Source organism: Acromyrmex echinatior, chromosome 10 (genome assembly GCF_024713525.1).
Source record: "Acromyrmex echinatior isolate Ae372 chromosome 10, ASM2471352v2, whole genome shotgun sequence".
NCBI lineage: Eukaryota > Metazoa > Arthropoda > Insecta > Hymenoptera > Formicidae > Acromyrmex > Acromyrmex echinatior.
The window spans coordinates 9012112-9029834 of record NC_141861.1 but is presented as its reverse complement, the minus strand read 5'-3'; the positions used below and the strand labels follow the sequence as shown (position 1 = coordinate 9029834).

The following is a 17723-nucleotide window of genomic DNA, read 5'->3' as shown; positions in this document are numbered from 1 at the left end:
TTAATGAGCATTACATTTTCATTATTAAAAAATAAAAACATATCTATAAATAATAATTTTAAACAGATTACAATGTATTTTTCTGCATATAAAAATAGTTGTTTTATTTTACGTCTCTTATATCAATTTTTTTATAAACAAGATAATCAATAGGCTTTAAAGAAAAATCTAAAAAATAATAAATAAAATGCCAATTTTGCCAACACTGGTTATTCATGTGTATTTTATATCATTTATTTAAAGTGAATGTTAAAACGTTTCGACCTATGATCAAGGTCCTCTTCACAGTACAAAAAAATTTACTTGAACTATTAATAACAAAATGACAGCGCATAGAAAGACAATAAGTAGAAATAATAAATAATAAATAACTAAGGATAAAGATTGGAAGCATTACGTTTCTGAAAATCTGTATATCTGAAGATCTGTATAACGAATCGAGAGAAAGTGCATCGTTTTTTTAATTTAAATTTTACATAAAAGATTGTTATCAAAGATGATACATATTAAAAAAAAAGAACTAGGCTGATGATACATTTTTTCTCGATCCGTTATATAGATCTATTTTTAGAGACATAATGCTTCCAATTTATATCGTTTACCCTTGGTTATTTATTATTTATTATTTATACTTATTGTCTTTGTAAGTATATGTTCTGTTGTCCACTGTTTCTCTCAATTTTCATTTTACATTCGTTTACCAAACAGTTATGTCGTATCTAATAACTCTTAATTTTGTTTCATGTAAGTGAACTAAAGTTTGATTTTAACTATTATTTATGTTATTTATATATTATTATATATATATATATATATATATATTATATATATATATATATATATATATATATATATTTATATTAATTTTTTAATTTATTCATAATTGTATTACACAGTAAATGGGACAGTTTAATGGAACATATACAACAATCCTTATAAAAACAGTTCAATCTTGATAGTTATGTAAGTTTGTTTTACTATATTTTTTGCGGCTAACTTCATGTTAGCAATTTAAAATATTTTTTAACTTCTTTTGGGGATTCAAAATAAAAAAATCTCTCTTTTTTTTTAGTAAACTTAATAATTTAATGACCAAGATTAACTCGGATATCATTACCACAGTTTTTTTTCGTATTTTATACGTTAATAGTTTATATGTTAATAGTTTATTCGTATGCGTTATCATTTTGTTATTAATAGTTAAAGTAAATTTTTTTGTACTGTGAAGAGGATCGTAGGTCGAAATGTATACGTTTTAATATTCATTTTGAATAAATGATATAAAATACACACAAATAACCAGTGTTGGCATTTTATTTATTATTTTTTCAATTTTTTATGAAATCACGCCCAAAATTATTTGTATTGAATGGAAAATGTTAATTGAATAGGATCATAAAAAAACTAATACTTATATAGGTAAGTAAAAAATTGTTATGTAGCATGTTGAGGTGATATATTCCACTTATGTAATCAGTTGTAAAGTTCATGCTATTACTATTCCACTGCGCTGTAACAATTTGTGAGCAACTACAACGATATTCTTCCATTCAGTCCTATCCGACATCCTTTCTCTCTGTATACTCATCACGCTAATGTCCTACTTTCCGATTATTGACAGGCTATAAATGTCGACTCGTTTTAGTTGTTAGTCAGTCGTGTTATCCAGAGGCGGCGAAGTAAAATTTTTGATTGAGGGAGAGAAGAGAAGGGTGGGGAAATAAATATATTTCTTCATACATATCTTTTCTACATGGCAAAAATAGCCGTTCTAATTTTATTTTATTTTTTTTAAATAAAATTATTAATGAGCTCCTCCATATTTAACTTCGACTATTTCTCGATAAATATATAATGTCGCAATATGATTTACGTTTTTGTTTCATTGTCAATCGAAGATAACTTTTTAAATGTCTTAAATAAGAAAATGATCTTTCATTCGAACAAGTTGATGTAAGAATCGTTAAAAGAACAAATAAATTTTACGTATTCTGATACAAGATCTCTGATCTCGAGATTGTCACGTAAAAATTGTATTACTAACTTCCATCAAGCAATGCAGTGGCATTTTTCGTATGTTTGTAATTTCTAAATTACAATTACTAATTTCTAAATTTCTCCCTGATAAAATATCATCACAGATATGAAATTCAATGTATGGAGTACTCCATACCAACCATACTGGAGTCGCCGCCCATGGTGTCATTGTTGCGTAGTAACAAAGTCTTATCTTATCTTGATTTATCGATCGTTTTTTGAATTTCTTTTTGCCTTTTTTAAATTAAATAACGAGTTAACTTTAGAGTTCAAAGAATTTTAACTAAATTTAAAAAGTATAATTAATCTGACACTGACTGGCCAACAAGTCAAGAACTATTTTTGACTAAATAATTAAATTATTATTGTTTAACATTTGCAATATAATATTTAATGTCCGTGGTGAGCTTCTTTACTTTCATTGTGAATTAAATTTATTAAAAAAATTTTTCCAAATTTCATTTCTAATATATTCTAAAAAGTTCTTCTTTTTTCTTTTTAACATTCATTTAACTTTAATTATGATATATGATTTTATGTAGTGGAAGCATAGAGATGAAATTCTCTTGGCAATTTTTGGCGCGATTCAGGTTATGCTGGAATCCCACGAGGCATATTTGCCGCGTATCCAATCGAATAATCGCGTAACCAATCAATAATCAGTAAGATTGCCGTCACATGCGGCGTAATTTGCGTAAGCGTAACTTGCGCATTCTATTATATAAAAATGAGCGAATTTACTAGAATACTAATTATTTCATTGGTCAACACTTAGTAAATTGCTCGCTTTTGTACAATAATTTTCACCTTGTTTGAAAATACAGAATCGACTCCCTGATATTCCCGGTTTTGATTGGTGACCGCTTATCCAATCAGCAAGCAAATCCCATTTGCGCATCTCTTATACATAGGACTTTAGTATGCATAGAAGCCAGCAGATTTCTTTCTGATACCATAATATTGTATGTATAGAGCTGACTTGTCAGCGGCTGTTGAAGTCACTAATGTGTTTACTAACCGTAGCAATTATAAAAATTTTTTCAACGGTCGATACGGTTTATGATTTACGAATTTATTTTCTAATAGATTTTATAACGTTCAACATATAACGTTCATCACTGTGGGTAGGGCTGCTTAATCTACAATAAAAAATGAGCTTGTGGGTTGATAAATATCGTCCAACGACACTTACGAAATTAGATTATCATCTCGAACAAGCGGAGAATTTGAAAAATATGGTAAAATATTATAATATTGAAGCAATAAAAATTATCTAAAGAATGAGAGGTTAACCGGCTTTAAAAGCGCGCCTTCTGAAGACAATAACACATATTGAATTTTGATTTAAAATAGAATAATATAATGATAATGGACATGATTTGTTGAAAATATGTATCTATTATCATAAATTATTATAAATAAAACTGGAAAAAATTAAAGTAGCTTTATGAAAAAGCTTTAGCTTAATAAAAAAAAGTTGTAATAGTATAAATTATGGTAATGGGGATTGAAATTGTATTTGTAAAATTTTTTTTAAATATACATTAATTTTTATATTATAAAAATTATATTCTTTATAACATAAATTAAAATTTTTTTGAAAATCTTGTGAAAATGCAGTACATAATTATATTAAGTTCAACTAACATAAGACTTGTGAATTATTTTTACTTTATTCCTATTTTGAAAAAAATAGGTGAACAAACGAGACTTTCCACATTTATTAGTACATGGACCCCCTGGTGCAGGAAAGAAAACTCGAATATTATGTATTTTAAGGGAACTTTACGGAGTTGCGGCTGAAAGATTGAAAATAGAAAATCTGCAGTTTGAGGTAATTCCTTTTTTTTTTGTTTCAATACATTAACTATCATTTAAAGCTTTTATACTGTCGCTATATTACAATAGCTAATTTTTAGCATATTTGTGATCATTTGAATTTTACAGATTACATAGAAAAATATAAGTAATTAAAATATGTTATCTTTGATACTTTTTGTTATATATAACGCTTTCAGACTCCATCTAAAAAAAAAATAGAAATATTAACAATAAGCAGTAATTATCACACAGAAGTAAATCCGAGTGATGCAGGGATATATGATAGAATTGTTGTCATGGAATTAATAAAAGCAACTGCTCAAACGCATCATATAGATATAGGCCAGAGAGAGTTTAAAGGTATTTAAGAAAATTAGAACATTTTTCTAATATAGATCTATTCTAATATAGATCTCTTATGTAATAAAATATAAATTATTATAAAGATTAAAATTCAATTGTGTGACATAGTGGTACTATTATCAAATGTGGATCAACTTACAAGAGATGCGCAGCATGCACTTCGCAGAACAATGGAGAAATACATCAGTACGTGCAGACTGATACTTTGTGCGAATTCAACGTCGCGAGTTTTGCCTGCGATTCAATCACGATGCGTGCGAATCAGAGTCCCTGCACCAACCGCCCCCGAGATAAAAAATATTTTACACTCGATTTGTAAACGTGAAGGACTTACTCTACCTGATGAATTAGCCAATCGGATGGTTGAAGTTAGCAATAGAAATCTTCGACGAGCAATATTAATGCTCGAGGCTTGCAAAGTCGAACAGTAAGTACTGGTGTATATAGACATGTATGCGAAGGTACACATGAAAAGCATAATGAATTTTAAATTTTACTATTTCTTTCGTTTTAAAGTTCTTTTTCTTTGTTTTTTCAGATATCCATTTACTGTTGATCAAAAGGTAACAGAACCAGATTGGCAAGTATATATACGAAATACAGCTAGTATGATGGTCTCTGAACAATCTCCCAAAGTACTTCTAGAGATACGCAATAGATTTTACGATCTGTTAACGCGCTCCATACCATGCGATCTGATTTTTAGAGGGTTATTGAAAGAATGCATAAAAAATTGTGATGATCAGTTAAAAAAAGAAATTATCGAGGTCGCATCGGAGTATCAGCACAAAATGATACGTGGTTCGAAACCTATATTTCACTTGGAAGCTTTTGCTGCGCGATTTATGACGATTTACAAAAAATACATTGAATCATCCTTGGATAGTTTTATATAAAACTGTTACTATCTGTACTTCTAAAATCTATTTGTAAAATACAAATAAATTTTAGAAGTAGATTTTTATATCTTTGATAAAACCATCGTTATGATAGAGTAAGATTTTTATTTAAATAATGTAAATGTTTAAGCAAGGAATAAAAGCCAGATTTCATATAATCACTTCTATAATTTCGGATACAAATTTAAATAATACTTTTTGTAATTTGTAATCGTATGAAAGTTATTTTTAAATTTTTTATTTTAGCATCATTTTTCTTTGTGTTTAAGGCTAAAATATTATCTTTTTACAAAAATAAACGTTGTAATCTTTATTACATATAAATTCAATTTTAAATTATATAAGTGGAAAAACAAATACATATTAGTTTTAATAAATTATTTTATTCTGTAATTGAAACATTAATACAGCCGTAATATAATCTGATAATACAATTAATTTTAAAGAATTATTTTCTGATAAATGTAAACACAACACTTACATCGCCGCAAGTATAAGTGCGGAGACTACTGCCATTGCAGATACCATATATCCAGTACTATATACTTCCTTAATCGTTAGAAACATTCCTAAATCCCAAAGCTGCAAATTTATACCAACATTCATGACAATTTATTGATATAACATTAAATGTATATAATATTAGATTATTGTATCAATTCCTTCTGAGCAATAACAGAATGCAAGTTGGATATAACAATTGCATTGTTAATATTCCTATTTGTTTTAAATAAAATTAAGTTAATAATACAATTACATAATAATTACGTACCAAATGACGGATTCCATTGTACGTATGAAAAGTAGCAGGCAAAGCAAGCAAGGTCTTGCCGACGAACAATATAGGTAAAGGTAAACATAAATTATCCATTGTTTCTATGAAGCATGGAATACCACCTGGTATAAGCAATGTGCCTAAAACATAAGACAGAAATGTCTAATTTGGACATATTTATATTATATACATTAGATAAACTGGATATATAAATTAGAGCTGTGATCAAAATCTCGCTACAAATGCTTTGAAGCAACATCGCATTGACCGTACCCTAGATCACATGTCTTACCTAAGCCAAGAAACATTGCATAACTGGAGAGTATAATGCCAGTGGTGCGATGTGTTATTGAGAGCAACGTTGTTAATTGAACTTGATAGATGGTTAAGTGCGGTGATAATGGTCTCTTCAAACGCATGTTCTTCTCATCGTGGGATTCATATGTTGCACTTGAAAGTAATGGTTTTGAAACCGCGGAGCTGAGGGGGCTAAAACATGTTTTATTATATCTTTATTATAAGATGCAATTAATAAAAAATATTATAAAATATCAAATACATCCAAGTGACAGACAATAGTATTCTTATTAAAGCTGTGATGTATGTAATAATCATAATTATTTTCATAGAAAATTAGAAAAATTAATGACTTTTGTATCCTCAAATAGACAAATTTTGACAGAATGTATAGTGACGAAATTTAAATATTGAAAATGGTTGCATAAATATTCAAAGATACGTTCTCATATGACATTCTTCCAGCATATTCGATGCTATAAGAATTGCAACAATATGCTACTTATTTTATCAGTAACAAAATGCAATTAATGTTTAGCTATGCTTAGCATGTCTATCTAGGTACATGACAGTTATGTAAATAAAAGGTTATATATTACGTAAGGACTTACCAACATGTGTATATGCTTCGAAAATGTCGAAAATTGACATTACGCCGACAAAGAAGTCTAAAAAGAATGGAACATCATTTACATTTTAGTCTTTAACAAACAACATTTCAATAAAAAAACAAATTTTATGACATACCTCGTATAGACCAGCGCCATTTTTGTTGACGTTTGCAAATACTAGACTCTATACTTTCGACAGTTGATAAATGAGCGCGGATGATTTTTATTATATATATTGCAATTTTTAAAGCAATAAATAAACAATAGATCTGTTCGACTTTTTACATTCAGCATCTTCGCTTTCTCTTTTTTTAGCGCCAAATATATATCTATCTCATTTTAAGTGTAAAAAGTGTAAAAAAGCAAGTCAAATAGACCAATTGTATTCAAATAATTTCAGCTGATACAAACTTGGATAGCGGAAAATTGTTGATTAAGTTCAAGCAAAACTTGAAAAACAATTCCAAAGACGATTGATAAAGTACGATCTTATGAATTGCAAAAAAATATCCTTTTTAATTTTTATATTTATTTATTAGTGACGTGAAAGTTTATAAATCTTTTTAGAAAAAATCGATTGTTTATTTAAATATTTCAAAGTAATAACATAATGAATATCTGTAATCAAAATTTGCTATTTCAATTAAAGTGAATTTTCAGGGAAATTGAATTTTTACTTAATTGTTCAAAATTTTAAAGTTAGCTCCGATTATTTTATATATTGAATTATATATGCCTGATACAAATGTATATATAACAATAGATACTTATGAAAGTTAAAAAGTAAATACAAAAATTAAACAGTAAGAAACATTATTTTTAAAATATGGTAATTCCTGTAGTTTATAGAAAAAAAATATATATATACATATATAGTATATATACATATACATATGTATGTATAATTCTTAAACTGTACATGTATATACATATACGCTGAAATTAGGATTTTAATAAAAAAGAATTCATCATGAACTACAACTAATTTATCATTGCCTTCCATATAAATTAACAGTATATAGAATACTAGAATATTAATAGAATTTATACATTAAAATTCTATTGAAGTACATACATACAATCTACATGATTTCAATCCATTTCGAAATATATTTTTGATCTTTTCAGAAACTCACTAGAACTTTTTTTTTCTTTATGAATACCTATACATTTATTTATCAATTGCGACATTATTGCTGATTTATTTGTGCTTACGAATGTACTCGGTCGTACTAGTGACTTAATACATTAAACTACGCGAGCTAATATTGTACTATTTAACATTATATTATTTGATTTTCGGCGATCTCCCTCATTTCGTTGTTTTCACCACCATGATCGATGCACAGCCTTGCCACTTACAAATCGGTAAATACCTTTTTATCTAACTCAGAAATCAAAACGTTAGGGTTTGAAATGGGTAGGGTGCACGAATAATCGCGGCATATGAAAACCGTCGCCCGGTTTTTCTGCGGCTTCATTCTTTTAACAATCATGTTTCTACGGAACAATACGTTGTCCTCAGAATCAGCTAATATCAACACCCTACCAGGTATCAAACGCGAACGGATTATTTCCAGCATTTCAATCGTCTCCTTAGCATCTGCTTTGCCTGCTACATAAATCTGGAAAGAAAAACTCGGTTCAGAAATGTATTAAGAATACTTATAATCTCATGAAAAAGCTAATGTGATAGAGGCAGATAAACAGAAGCACGCACCTGTGTTGGATGGTGAAACTCGATCAGCGCTAACATCATTTGTGGACATGCAGCCGGACAATTCGCAAGTTTATTGCCGAATGCACACAGAAGTTTTTCAGCTTTATGTCTGAGATCGTCGCGATCCAAGTAAATCGCTAGGCGCAACAGATTTGAACATGCAATTGAATTACCAGATGGTTGCGAGCCATCGTCAGCTGCAACAAAAAACAGATGTTTATAAAGTGAAGAGATTTACATGTCGATACCATTGAGAATATAATAAAATAATCAACAAACACACAGATGAGATATTCAATAGACAGCGTTATAAATATTTGAATGTAATATAATCTTTACAGCAAAATTAGGTTTCGTTTGATTTTATTTAATTGATATAATTGTTGTGTCAAACCTTTAAAATTGAAATTACAAAATTAAAATTACTAGAAGAACATTCAAACATACAATCTTTCGTCCGTGTTAGTATCGGAGACTCTTCGGCCATAGCAAAGTAACCACCATCTTCCGAGTCCCAGAACAATCGGTCTTGAATATCTTGCAGCTCTTCGGCAAACTCGACCCAATGCGGATTAAAGGTGGCCTCATACAAGTCGAGTAATCCTTTCACGAAGAACGCATAATCCTCATGGAAGCCAGGTATCGGGTCACTCCTATAAATCGTCAGCATAGACCACATATTGATAAAAAGTTTAAGACAATACTTACCTCTGTACAATTTTGTCGTCTCTCCTGCGGTAACAACTGCGAAGTAATATGCGTTTATCTTTATTAAACAGATATTTTTCCACGAATGTGGCAGCTTCCGTTGCTGCTTCAACATAGTCCTTGTTTTTTACAGCTATTCCAGCACGCGCAAGGCCACTTATCATAAGACCTGTAAATAGATCACAAATAGTTATTAGATTTTACAAAAATGCAAACAAATCACGGTGATATTAACAAAAGTATTATTCATTATAATTCATTACCATTCCATGATGTGACCATCTTATCGTCCAAACTAGGCCAGGGTCTATGTGATCTGTCTTCATATAAGGTAGTACAGGCTTCTTTAATATATTTTTGTGTCTCCTTTACATTAAGCTTAAAATGATTAGCAGTATCTTCTATTCCCGACTGCATCGACAATACGTTTTTACCTGTAAGCTCGCCATGAGGATCCTATATTACAGAACAAAATTTATGCATTCATAAATTTTGTTTTATAAATATTTCTTGCTTTATAATTTTAATTGCAAAACATACTTGTGGTCTTTCTACATTTCCTTCCTTCCGCACTGAGAAATGTCGGCAGATAAGGTCAAAATATGTAACATTGTCCTTACCAGGTACTTTCTTTTTTAAAAGAGCCTTAAGATTGTCATAGCTCCAAACATAAAATGCGCCCTCCCGTTTCGCTGGGGCATCAAACGTAGGTAGTGAATCCGCATCCACCGCACTGAAGAAACCGCCTTCCTGAATAATGCACATGTTGTAAATATTTTATATCTTTCCACATGTTTGTTGCTCTATACATACAATTTTGATTTCAAAAAGTTTAAGAGAACAAAATATTATACGTTAGAATCTCTTATGAGCATTACATTTAGAACCTACATAATATTAGATAAATAAATGAAAAAGTAATGTAATACCATATGCGTCAGCATACGTAGGACGTACGTTGCGATATCGTCTACGATATCGGAAAAAAAAGAATCTTTTGTAATGATGTACGCATCGACGTAGCATTGTATAAGCTGAGCTTGATCGTAAAGCATTTTTTCGAAATGAGGAACTTTCCATCGAGCATCTACAGTGTATCGATGAAATCCCTGAACGATAAAAATAGTTTTAATTATTTAATTATTCCATTTGTGCGTTGTAATAATGAAAATGAAGAAATTAGCCTTACTTTCCCCACGTGATCATGAAGTCCGCCAAAAGACATTTTCCTCAAAGTATTCAAAGATGCATTTAAAGACATCTCAACCAACATAGTCGAGGTACTTAGAACATGCATACTGAGAAGAAAATTTAAGTTAGTCGGCTCGGGAAATTTCGGCGAGTTCGGATTCGTAGCAGATGAGCTACCAAATCCGCCGTATTCTTCGTCGTATATATTCAATAAGACGTGAGCACACAAAAAAGCGCAGTCAATCGCAGGAACTCCATCGTCCTATATCATAAAAATTAATGAATAAAATATAATGTTAAAATAATTTTAAATTCTATTTAAAACTATTTCAAATATATTCACTTTTATGTCATGTCTGCTTGTGCTTAATTCCTTCAAACGATCCGATACAATAGCGGCGGATTTGACCATTTTGTCTCTTCCTTCTGTCCACTAGAATAAAAGAAAATATTATTTATAAATCTAATTTCATCTTACAGAGTAAAACGTAAACCAAAAATATTTATATCGGATGAAAATATCATTCTATATACCTCCTTCACAATTCGTGTCAAGTATAATGTAAACATTGCACAGCTGAAATATGTTCCGCCTGTTATCGGCATTAAATCTGGTGTCAGGAAAACATTCAATGGCCAACCTCCATGACCTCTCAATCTCTATCAAACGTAAATATCTTCATTACCATGTTGAACAGAGTTAATATACAATTATAAGTAACACATATATTTATAAAGTATTAGGTGTTGGAATTAATTCGTAGCGTTTTACAAGTGATGGGAAGTACTTTCATTAATGTATTTTTTAATGCTCATGTGAAATAAATAACATTCTTTCATTAAAAAACGCTACGAATTAATTCCAACACCTAATATATTGTATATTTGATATATTTATTAACTATAATATAATATTACGCTTAGTATATTTATTAATCAATAAGTAATAAAATATGCATTTTGCTGTTTATTCTCAGATTTTGCATAATGCAATAAATTTAACACTTGCCTGAATAAACATCATGCACATCATATCAATATCGGGCCTCTCTTCTCTATCTACTTTAATATTTACATAATTCTCATTCATGATTTTTGCAACTTCCTCATTCTTAAATGATTCTTTCTCCATCACATGGCACCAGTGACACGTAGAGTAACCGATTGACACAAAAATTATCTTGTTTTCCTTCTTTGCTTTTTCCAGAGCTTCGTCGCCCCAAGAATACCAATCCACAGGATTGGTTGCATGTTGCAATAAATACGGCGATCTTTCCAATCTCAAGCGATTTTTCTTCACTTCAGGCTCGCTTTTGCTATCCTGTCGAGATGTTGATGCCATCTTGATGGATGAAAGAAAAGGCGCTTTACTGTTACTCAACCTATTAATTTTTTAAAACGTATTTCTCAATAATAAGCTTTAAATTTTAGTTTTTATAAAATATTAGGTAATCTAAATATAATAATATATAATTGTGTGCATGTATGCATATGTAATTACTTTTTCATTTTCCCCTCAATAATAGGAAGTGAAGCACTTTCAGTGAAATGAAAATTTTTATGATACCCGTGCGCTCCTGTACTGCACTGTTTCTTAGATAGCTCAGATATGCAACGAACTACTGATAAAGAACTGCATCTTCCCGAAATCATAACACGCCTGGCATGGAGAATACACGCAGCAAAGTTGATCCTGCACATATATAAATATAAACAATCAAATAATTAAATAATAATTAAACCGAATAAACAGTATTATAATAATGTTGCTCATTTAATGGAACATCTTTCAATAAGAAAAAAAAAGATTTATAGAAGTAAAAGTCAAAATTCTATGTATTGCATAAATAAAATTGAAAAATTTATATATAGAGGAAAGCCCTTTATTACGAGATAGCGGCGTTTCTGTTAAATTAATAAACGCTATCTATTGGTTCCACCATGAATTTATTGCTTTTAAATTGAAAACCATTTAGTGAAAAATTCATTTTTAATTCAATTATTAGATCATACCTGTAGTCATTGTAAAAAAAGATTTTTAGAATTTGAATGTCTTCAAGTTTCATTGACATGAGCCTTCAAACCTTGTTTATTATTTAATAAATAAAAATTTGGCAATAAATTCTTCATGTAGTGATAGAGTAAGGTTGTACTAATAGAAAAATATGGGATATGTTAAATTGCTTAATTAAAGAAGTCAGATTTGATGATCGTTAAACCATAAGGCTTAAAGAGCCTTTAGAAACATTGAATAAATTTTTTTAATTGTAATACTGATGTACTTTGCATTTTATTATTGATTTCTCATGGCATCTCATATTAGAAGCAGAATTTTTTGACTTTGCAATTTGCTTATTTTTTACATTTTTTTAATTTAAAAAAAAAGTAGAATTTGAATTAAATTTTATATAACATTATCTTAAAGCTTATTAAATTCAAAGTGACTTATTATTTTTTTTTTAATTTTGCTTTTAATTTTAGGCTTCTATTATAGCATTCACCCAAAATATACTATCTAATAGGGGTCTTTCCTCTACGCATACATAAATTATATGCGTCTGAAATAAATAGCTAAAATTGAGCAATGCATTCTAAAGCATCTTACATAAAGAGTGGTCCTTTATTATCTATTATATCATATTTATATATCATAACGTAGAAAGCATATTAAATTTAAACGGAAAATTGAATATATTAAAAGTGTATTAAAATAAAAAGATTCAATGAAAAGAGAGTATTTTACGAAATAATGTAGTTCTCAAACTGCAGCAAGCGTTAAAGGAGCCATTGTCAAAATTCGCGGGGCACCCGATATAAAAACAAAAGTAGAAATGGCGTATCTACGTTCTACGAGTGGATATCACGCGGCGGATCGATATTTGGCGAAAATCACCCAGTTAATTACGGATTCGTAAACGTCAATCCTTTTAGTAGCGATTAAATAAGAACATGCATGCTCGCCGGTAATACATTACGTACGGAAATTCGCGAATGTCCGAGCCAGCGTAGACTCGTCGAATTCCAATCGTCGATTTATGCTGTCAGAGATGGCGCGTCGAGATTGTCAGATTAATTACTACGCACTTCACAATTCACAACACAACAATCATGCCTGCGTCAAAACTCCACGATGCGCATGTAGTCACATGACCAGTTGCACTATAACCCGCGGTGGACAAACTAATCGAGCGAACGTTAATTATATGTATACCCAGCAAACGAGAATGGATTGAAATGAATTGAAATGGATTCAGATTTTCAGAAATATTGATTTACTAATGTTAAAGTGAATGCTTTTCAATCCTGAATGCATTTTTATTCATTTATAAGAATTCCATGGAGCATATCTCTACGTTTTTCAATCTAAAAATAATATTAGCTTTTTCTGTGCAAAAACACACAATTGTAAATACTGTTCAATTCAAAATTTTGAATAGGAAATGCAGTTTTTCAATTCAATTGCATCCAATTGAATCCAATTAAATAAAAAAAAAAAAAAAGTATTCGCGATTTAAAATACGCATTCGGATAGAAAAAAATTTCTATTTTAATTCATTCTCGTTTGCTGGGTAGATAATGAACAAAATTACGAAAGATATCTTTTCATTCCGTTAATAATAATAAAGAGAAATTAATTCTTAACACATAATGATTTTCTAGTCCTTCATTAGACACGACAGGTATCTGTGTTTAATTTACATCACTTTATATTATTTATTACATTATATAATTAATTATATTCAGATAAATTTACAGTTTTTGATGTGTAGATAGCGATTCTTCATTTTGGGCGATTTTATAATAGTAACTTGCTCTTGCACTTATGAAAATATTATTGAATATCAGAAACCTTAATACAATGTTAATATTTTAAATAAGACGCAATAGAAACATACAAACGCAATGCCAATTTGGTCGACTTGCATCATGAATGACTGAGAAGGGGGGGAACTATCATATTTCCTAAGCTCTGTATTTATATAAGCTCAATATTTTCCTGACTCTAAATATTTCTAAAATCACTTCAAGTACGAGATGTAAGAAAGTAAAAAACTGAAACTAAAGCTGAATGATCTTTTTTTTACCTGATATAACATCGACGTTTCAATCGGTATTATCCACATCTTGGAACAGCAATTACGTCTTGCAATCAATAAGTCAATAAGCACTAATAATCTAAAAGGTATATACTATGTATTGCTGCAGCTGCCATGCACTATTTACGTTTCTGAAGGATCCGCAAACGTAAACCATTCGATCAGTGAATCCCGTTGCCCAGCTGTGCTGGTTGACCGTTGACACTATTGGTCTGTTTTTTGTTCCTGCACTAAATTGTTCTAGAATTTTCTTTCTCGCTTTAAATAAATATGAAACGTATATCTATCTCACTTTAAGTTCCAAAAGTGTACACTAGTTCAGCCACAAAAAACAGACCTTATGATTAATAGCTGGTGGAAAGGATAACATAGAGGTGTGCTCAGTTTGCAAGCGTTGAGGGGCTCCGCACAATAAAAGGAACAAAGAATAGAGAATAAGAATTTCAACCTATCGGAATCATGATATTGTGGAATACACAGTTTTTGATAGGTTGAAATTCTTAGGGACTGCGCACAATGAAAAGAATAGGGAATAAGGAATGGAACAGAGAATAAGAATTTCAACCTATCAAAAATTGTATTCCACAATACATGATTTCTAATAGGTTGAAATTCTCTGTTTCTTGTTTCCTATTCCTTTCATTGTGCGCAGCTCCTGATAGCCACTGGTCTAGTTTCCACCGAACATTTAATCCGGATCAGAATGTAAGAACCAACCAACTACAGTCGAGCATTCCCCTGTCGTTCGACTGTAACAGTAAACAGTCGACTGTAATCATTTATTTTATTGTATTGTTTTTATTCCTTGGTAATCTATTAAAATATAAATATTTCGCTACTAACATCTTGCGCTCGTGTATGCCTTTTCAATCACATTGATTTTAATCTTTATCAGAAATTGGATACATTAGAATACATGGTTTCTGACAGATAGAAACCGTTTATTTTCAATTTTGATGGCAATTGCCATGCAATTTGAGACTGATATGAATATAACCACTCAATATGACCCATATCAACATTAATATATTGAAAAAGAATTAGTCAATTTTTATAAATATTTAGTTGAATACTGCCAACTAAATATTTATTAAATATAAAAATATATTTATTTGATACAAGAAATGTTAATTTAATTTAACAATCTTTTTTGAACAAATATTTATTTACTGTAAGTAAATGTTTAGTTGGCAGTATTGAACTAAATATTTATTATATTTTTCAAAATTGATTATATTTTTTTCTCAGTGTAGGTAAATTATATAGTTCTACAACATTTTGTGGTAAGTAAATAAATTGATTTTCTATAGCCATTTCTTTCCAATTTTTAACAACATGAACAGGATCTGGAATTAACTGTAATATAATCTCTAGATCGCAAGGATATGTATAGTATATACCATATCTGCTTCTCTTTTTCTCTCTCTCTCTCTCTCTTTCTCTTCGTAATTTTAAACCCTAATTTTGTGAGCAATCCTCTATTTCCCATATCACAAACCAAAACTACTTTTAAACCTACATTATGATATTTTTGAAGTATTTCTGAAATAACCTCTAATTATATCATTTACTGAATAAGATAGCTACATACTACTTTCAATGAAAATCAAGTCTAAACAATTGGAAAAGTAAAGCTTCATATGCCAATTTATTTGTATTGCCAAATAATGTCACATTTCCAATATATGCCTTTGTATTTATGTCAAAATCGATATATATCTGCTCTTTAATTGTCTTTTCATTAAATACTAGTCCACAGATTTTCCTTGTACATAAAATATGAAGAACGATCAACTGCAGATATTTAAAAACATCTTCAAATATTCTGGAGCCCTATTCTTGAATAAATATCGCACGGAAATAGCAATTCCATGTACAATCGACCAATCACAGTCGAGAATTATCATTTTCGTATGCGAAAATTATTCATATGCTCAAGAATAAAGCTGCTAGTTCAAATTTTGCTGTATTTTATTTCTTAAAGTTCTCAATGAAGGAAAAGGAGCAACAAATTTAATTATCTGATTATAACCATGCGATCCACATGCAAAATGCAAGTTTAATCCTTTTTCGATTGTTTCATCTAACCACTTGGAACCTTTTGTAGTACCGTATATAATTGCTCTTTGTTGATCTTTATTAAGAACTGTATTGATTATTTCAGTATTTTCCTCGATATTTTTTTCTAAGTCATTAACTTTATTTTTTAGGATATCTCTTTCCTTTTCAACCATTTTTAATTTTTTTTTTAGTATTTCATATTCTTCTGGATTAGGTAAATTCTCTGTAGACAATATTTGGTTTGCAGTAAATTCTGATGATACATGTACGTCTAGATTAGAATTTGATCTGTAATTTTCCTCTTCAGAGAATGTCTTCAATATATTTATATCAATGGGTTTTTTCATTACAATACAATGTGCAGTATGAACATACTTCTTACATGGCCCAAACGTAATAGATTTTCCTTTTTTGGAAAGTAAACAATAATTATGTTCTTGTAATTCATTTGAATACTGCTCTCTTTTGCAACTATTGTTTTCTTGCTTATCAGAATTTTCTGTAGCAGTATACAAATGATCACTTCTTAATCCTGCCTTTTTGTAAGAAAAAAATTCAGTTGATTCATTACATCGCTGTTCTTGTTGAATTTTTGTAAGAGATTTTTCTTTCATAGGTTCTTCACATTTGCAAAATAAACTTGGTATGGTACCTTTCCTTATAATTTTTTTGTTACCAATGCGGAATAATTCTGATGGATGGAAATGAACCTAAAAAATAAGAGGTACACGTTAGAGAAAAATATCTGTCCTACCAACTACCGTTAACATAACATCAATATGTTAGAATTTTTCACGCAACTATATATATAATTGTTACATACACTCGCATTATATTGAATTTAATGTATTGATATTGAGTGAAAAATTATAACATTGATATTATTTTTGTTAGTGTTTACAGGAATTACATTATAAAACATTTGTATGCATGCTTCGATGCTGACCTCACACAATACAGCTGATTTTGGAGGTTTCCAATCTGAAATTCCAACAGCATCAATCCATTTTTGTCTCAACTTTGGATCTCGAGCAAAGTTTATGCAGCCATATCTTTCTTTATTAGAATTGGTGCATCTGGGAGCACTACATCTGGCAGGCATTTTGCAATGTGCACAAATCCTAATACCTGAAATGTAAAAAA

At 29.8% G+C, this 17723-nt stretch overlaps 4 protein-coding genes across 7 annotated transcripts; 1 reads left to right on the top strand and 3 right to left on the bottom strand.

The window, feature by feature from the left end:
* The first annotated feature begins 2913 nt into the window (after window positions 1-2913).
* On the top strand, window positions 2914-5278 carry RfC38 (replication factor C subunit RfC38). The gene is made up of 6 exons (XM_011063306.2): window positions 2914-2999; window positions 3124-3275; window positions 3734-3871; window positions 4056-4218; window positions 4330-4648; window positions 4760-5278. Exons 2-6 carry the CDS (start codon window positions 3189-3191, stop codon window positions 5115-5117), a joined length of 1065 nt encoding a protein of 354 aa, XP_011061608.2. The 5' UTR covers window positions 2914-2999; window positions 3124-3188; the 3' UTR covers window positions 5118-5278.
* A 205-nt stretch (window positions 5279-5483) lies between these two features.
* LOC105150305 (succinate dehydrogenase cytochrome b560 subunit, mitochondrial) lies at window positions 5484-7097 on the bottom strand. Its single transcript, XM_011063304.2, has 5 exons — window positions 6940-7097; window positions 6804-6860; window positions 6188-6384; window positions 5893-6035; window positions 5484-5702 (listed from the first exon to the last, which is right to left on the bottom strand). The coding sequence occupies exons 1-5, from the start codon at window positions 6957-6959 to the stop codon at window positions 5598-5600; spliced, it is 522 nt and encodes a 173-aa protein (XP_011061606.1). The 5' UTR covers window positions 6960-7097; the 3' UTR covers window positions 5484-5597.
* A 674-nt stretch (window positions 7098-7771) lies between these two features.
* LOC105150304 (spermatogenesis-associated protein 20) lies at window positions 7772-14786 on the bottom strand. Of its 4 annotated transcripts, XM_087410834.1 has the most exons (14): window positions 14508-14676; window positions 13402-13602; window positions 11924-12115; window positions 11432-11804; window positions 10957-11082; window positions 10766-10855; window positions 10421-10684; window positions 10161-10340; window positions 9772-9981; window positions 9495-9687; window positions 9232-9400; window positions 8971-9176; window positions 8524-8720; window positions 7772-8428 (listed from the first exon to the last, which is right to left on the bottom strand). In XM_087410834.1, the coding sequence occupies exons 3-14, from the start codon at window positions 12073-12075 to the stop codon at window positions 8162-8164; spliced, it is 2427 nt and encodes an 808-aa protein (XP_087266960.1). In that variant the 5' UTR covers window positions 12076-12115; window positions 13402-13602; window positions 14508-14676; the 3' UTR covers window positions 7772-8161. The 4 variants fall into 4 exon arrangements, with proteins under 4 accessions (XP_087266960.1, XP_011061605.1, XP_011061603.1 ...); XM_011063303.2 differs by lacking the exon at window positions 13402-13602 and having other exon boundaries at window positions 14647-14786; XM_011063301.2 differs by lacking the exon at window positions 13402-13602.
* A 1155-nt stretch (window positions 14787-15941) lies between these two features.
* LOC105150303 (uncharacterized) lies at window positions 15942-17682 on the bottom strand. Its single transcript, XM_087410837.1, has 2 exons — window positions 17527-17682; window positions 15942-17290 (listed from the first exon to the last, which is right to left on the bottom strand). The coding sequence occupies exons 1-2, from the start codon at window positions 17680-17682 to the stop codon at window positions 16469-16471; spliced, it is 978 nt and encodes a 325-aa protein (XP_087266963.1). The 3' UTR covers window positions 15942-16468.
* Window positions 17683-17723: the final 41 nt, after the last annotated feature.